At 37.3% G+C, this 5,433-nt stretch overlaps 1 protein-coding gene across 1 annotated transcript in view; it reads right to left on the bottom strand.

Moving 5' to 3' along the window:
* Positions 1-5,433, bottom strand: part of ascc3 (activating signal cointegrator 1 complex subunit 3) — a 281,455-nt gene that overhangs the window by 22,710 nt on the left and 253,312 nt on the right. Inside the window, 3 exon segments of the mRNA XM_056476127.1 lie at positions 1,459-1,495; positions 1,497-1,598; positions 3,210-3,321. Coding sequence (XP_056332102.1) covers positions 1,459-1,495; positions 1,497-1,598; positions 3,210-3,321 — 251 coding nt within the window.

Genomic DNA, 5,433 nt, shown 5'->3' with positions numbered 1-5,433 from the left:
TATTATTAATTATCATCATTATTATTATTATTATTATTATTATTATTATTATTATTAATATTATTATTATTATTATTATTTATATTATTAATATTGTTATTATTATTATTATTATTATTAATTATCATAATAATTATTATTATTATTATTAATTATCATCATTATTATTATTATTATTATTATTATTATTATTATTAATTATCATCATCATTATTATTATTATTATTATTATTATTATTATTATTATTACTATTTTCATTCTTCTTCTTCTTATTATTATTATTATTAATTATTGTTAATAATAATATTATTATCAATGTTAATTGTAATAAAAGCAATAATGACTGCATTCTCAGGAAAAAATGGTACAATGTTGTACCAAAGAAGGTACAAATCCTTGTCACTAGGGCAGTGCCTTTTTATGGGACAGAATTGTACCTTAAGACAAAGAAACACATTTGTGCCATTGCAGTTTGTACCTTTAAGGACATGATTTGCACCATGGGATGCCAAAATGTACCTTTGGTTTTTAAAACCTGCAGATACAATATTGTAGCTTCATCACAGGTGCAAATCTGAACCATGAAGGCAGAGACGCTTTGTACCTTAACAGTGTCAAATGTGTTCCTTCAAGAACTATTTAAAGGCATTTTGCTAGTGTATATCCAAAATGGCTCAGTTTATTTTCGGTAAATATAAAACATCAAACACAATTTTAAACAATCTTTAATAATATTTTATATACAGATATATGTGTGTGTGTGTGTGTGTGTGTGTGTGCGTGTGTATATACACACTACCGTTTTTAAGACAATTATTCTGTTATATACAGATGTGTGTGTGTGTGTGTGTGTGTGTCTGTGTGTGTGTGTGTGTGTGTGTGTGTGTGTGTGTGTGTGTGTTTTGTGTGAATTGTTTGCGTTTTTATTTGCTTGAATTTAAGTGTATTATATTTCTTTTTCTAAAGACGTTCGTTGACTAAAATGTTATTTTAATAAATATATCCCTTTGCTCCAAAATGCATTACCTATATTCACTGAGATGGTAAGGAAATTCTCTCTTGGCAAAGACTTTCTGTCTCTTTTTAACATTTTTATTTAATATATTTCCCTAATTTATAAACTTGGCTATATTTTGGATTGTCACAGTACATTATTTTCTTAGATTAGCTCCAGATTTGGCTTTAGGACTGACTAATCTCATTTATATGCACTAATATAGTATTGTATAGCATCCAATTAAAATAGATAGGGGTGTAAAAGTAGGGCCAGTTAAAAAAAGGTGCATGAAAAGCCTGAAGTGAATGTAATGCTTTACTCTGCAGCTAATCATTAACAGGGTCAGGATGCTGGCCAGTGAAGGTGGTGATGCATTGGTGTTTAAAGTGCACTGAACGCCTCGATGAGCAGAAGATGACCGCAGACACTGGATGCAGATGCATTAAAAATGAATGTTTGCTCACCGACAGGATGGCCAGCAGCTCGTGGGACCGGCAGCTCCGGCTTCAGGCGCTCTTTGAACATGCGGATGGTCTGGTGTTTCAGGTAATAATAGGATGAAATGCGGCCGTATGTCAGGGGCTCGATGGTTTGCTCGTCCTGGACACAAAAAATAAAACACAGACGGTCACTGATTAACATGATGGAGGTCAAAATACAGGCGTACAGTGGGGGGGGGAGGTCAAAGATGACATTCTTTCTTCAGGACATTTACATGAGCTTCACAGTACAAAGTCTATATTTATAACACCAAGTGAGCCTACACGCAAACATCACAACACACACAGACACCATAAAAGTACGTCTGATTGCATTCAAAACACATTTAATATACACTCGCCGGCCACTTTATTAGGTACACCTTACTAGTACCGGGTTGGAGGACCCCCTTTTTGCCTATAGAACTGCCTCAATCCTTCATGGCGTTGAACTGCAGATCGTCTTGACCAGGGGTCACCAAACTTGTTCCTGAAGTGCCGGTGTCCTGCAGATTTTAGCTCCAACCCTAATCAAACACATCTGAACAAGCTAATCAAGGTCTTACTAGGTATACTTGAAACACCCAGGCAGGTGTGTTGGGGCAAGTTGGAGCTAAACCCTGGAGGGACAGCGGCCCTCCAGGACCGAGATTGGTGACCCCTGGTCTTGACCATGTCTACATGCCTAAATGCATTGAGTTGCTGCCATGTGATTGGCTGATTAGACATTTGCATTAACGAGCAGTTGGACAGGTGTACCTAATAAAATGGCCGGTGAGTGTTCATACACAAGTATCTGGGACAATTTGAGGTCAGTATTATCATTGGTATTGAATACGGATGCATAAATCTCAAAGGGATAGTTCACCCAAAGCTGAAAATCTGGTCAATATTGACACATCCTTCACTTGTTCCATACCTATTACATAATTTAAGAAATAGGCCGATAAATAAGGACAGACAGCAAGGTAAGGAGAAATAAATTAAAGGGGCAGTTCACCCAAAAATGTGCATTTGCTCAGTGTTTACTCACTTGCAAACCTTTATGAGTTTCTTTCTTCTGTTGAACACATGAAGAAGATGTTACGATGAAAGCTGAAAACCTGTAACCATTGACCTCCACAGTAGGAAAAACAAATGCTTTGGAAGTCAATGGTTACAGGTTTCCAACATTCTTCAAAATATCTTCTTTTGTGTTCAACTGAAGAAACTCAACTACCACTTGAGGGTGAATAAATTTGGGTGAACTATCCCTTTAATTTATTTCTCCATACACTGCAATCTGTCCTTATTTCTTCTATTAATTATTCATTTGGTAGTTCTTTAAGTAGCTGGTTAGTTTGGTCGCTGGTCGAAGTTCGATCCCCGGCTTGGTCAGTTGTCATTTTCATGTGGAGTTTGCATGTTCTCCCTGTGTTGGCGTGGGTTTCCTCCGGGTGCTCTGGTTTCCCCCACAGTCAAAACACATGTGCTATAGGGGAACTGATGAACTAAACTGGCCGTAGTGTATGAGTGTGTGTGTGAATGTGTATGGGTGTTTCTCTGTGCTGGGTTGCAGCTGGAAGGTCATCCCCTGGGTAAAACATATGCTGGAATAGTTGGCGGTTCATTCCACTGTGGCAATCCCTGATAAATACATGACTAAGCCGCAGGAAAATGAATGAAACCACTGAATTATGAATGAAAACCACTTGACAGCATGAATGAATGCATGTAAATGGAGTAACTCTACCTGTTGTATCTCCATGCAGTAAGAACATTCCAGATCCCTCAGACTCCTCTCCACCAGGTTCGACAGGTATTTATTAATGGTTTCATGGCTGATGTCGTCCAAATTATAGTAGCTGGAAACAAAGATTAAAAAAATGAGAGCAAAAAAACACTAAAGGGATGCATTCGCAGTGTTCAAAACAGAAAAAAACACTTATTATCAAAAACAAAATACAGTAAAAATCAAAATCACAGATAACATATTCTCATAAAACTATTTAAACCACTGTAAAATCGAAAATTATGTGAATATAAAACATTATATATATAATATTTAACTATACACACTATAGCTTACAAAAGTCTTGTCGCCTATCCAAGTTTTAGCAACAATTATTGCGTTGGCAGGTGTGTTTGTTTGTGTGTGTTTGTCTCTCTCTCTCCCTCTTTCCACCTGCAGGCCCCGCCCTAACTACGCAGGCGACGTGCCCTGGGATTGGAGGAGGTTACCCAGGGTGTCCTTTAAAAAGAGAACAACGGGCGTAGGGCGAGAGAGCGAGTTTTGTTGGCGTGTTGTTTGAGATTGTGATAAAGTTATTCCTGTTGTTGAGTTGTTTTCGTTGATTGTGTTTCCCGTGCTGTTGTACTAGTGTTCGCCTTGTGTTGTATACCCATCCGTGTTCCCCCTTCCTATTATTTTTGTTTTGGTTTGTGTGTTTATTGATTGTCAATATTGTAAATAGATACACGGTGAGAGGCAGTAGGGGTTGGACGCCACTTTTCTTTTTTGTAAATATCTTCACCTGTGTTTTTGTTAGTCAGGGAGATAGGTGTAGATTTTGTATTTTTATTTCTGTTATTTTATTAGGTGTAGTAAGTTTCATTTGGGTGTTTAGTTAGTGTATTTTTGTTTATTATTTTTCTGTTCACCCCGAGGTATTTGGCTTCACGTTTTTTCTTGGTGATAAAAAAAAGAAAAGAAAAAAAAAGACAAATAAAGAGACCCCTACACAAAGGGGTTATTAAAAGTGAATTTTATTTGTCGGGTGTTCTTTTATGTTGCGGCCTTGACCCTAGACCAGGGTCGTAACACAATAATAACTTCTAGTTGATCAATTGTTATCGGAAGTGTCTTATATGAAAGGTAAAGGCCTCTAGATTTAGCTTATTTGAGCACAATAAAATCTGATCATGTCTTGATTATGAATGATTTGATTAGGACAGTAAGGTCTGACTCTGCTTAGACTAAAGTCTGCTCACTGAACCTTCAATAATGTCCAGTATAGAATATGTGCTCATGCTGCAGTGGAAACAGAATGAATATTGTGTCTGACTCCATCATGAGCTTGGAGGACTGCATCCATACATCTCTGACATGACTCAAATCACTGATTAATAAAGTCATCTGGAATGGCAAAGAAAGCCTTCTTGCAGGACTCCCAGAGTTCATCAAGACTCTTTGTGTTCCTCTTCAACGCCTCCTCCTTCATCTTACCCCAGACGTGCTCAATAATGTTCATGTCTGGTGACTGGGCTGGCCAATCCTGGAGCACCTTGACCTTCTTTGCTTTCAGGAGCTTTGATGTGGAGGCTGAAGTATGAGAAGGAGCGCTATCCTGCTGGAGAATTCACCCTCTCCTGTGGTTTGTAATGTAATGGGCAGCACAAATGTCTTGATACCTCAGGCTGTTGATGTTGATCATCCACTCTGCAGATCTCTCGCACGCCCCCATACTGAATATAACCCCAAACCATGATTTCTCCATCACCAAACTTGACTGATTTCTGTGAGAATCTTGGATCTATGCTGGTTCCAGTAGGTCTTCTGCAGTATTTGATGATGATTGGGATGCAGTTCAACAGATGATTCATGGGAGAAATCCACCTTCTGACACTTTTCCAAATGATCAACTAGAAGTCAAGTTATTATGTGTTGCTCTTACAACTGGGATCCACCACAAGACTTTTGTCAGGTAGTGTATATACATGTGATCTAATTTATCAGCATTATTCAGGGAAAAACTTTACAGTACACCTCTTTTTTTCACATGACATACACATCAGTTTAAATCAGTGATGAATAAGTGTCACGGTTTTCAAGATGTCTTAATAAATCATCCAATATATGATATTTCCAACAATTAACAATTATATATTAGTACTAGGAAGTGAAGCATTAAAAAATATGACGTGTGCAGTGCATAAAACATACAGGACGCAGTGTTATTTAGCATTTATTTACATTA

Source organism: Danio aesculapii, chromosome 16 (assembly GCF_903798145.1).
Source record: "Danio aesculapii chromosome 16, fDanAes4.1, whole genome shotgun sequence".
Taxonomy (NCBI): Eukaryota; Metazoa; Chordata; class Actinopteri; order Cypriniformes; family Danionidae; genus Danio; species Danio aesculapii.
Note: the sequence above shows the minus strand (reverse complement) of the source record. Positions and strands in the feature narration are given on the sequence as shown.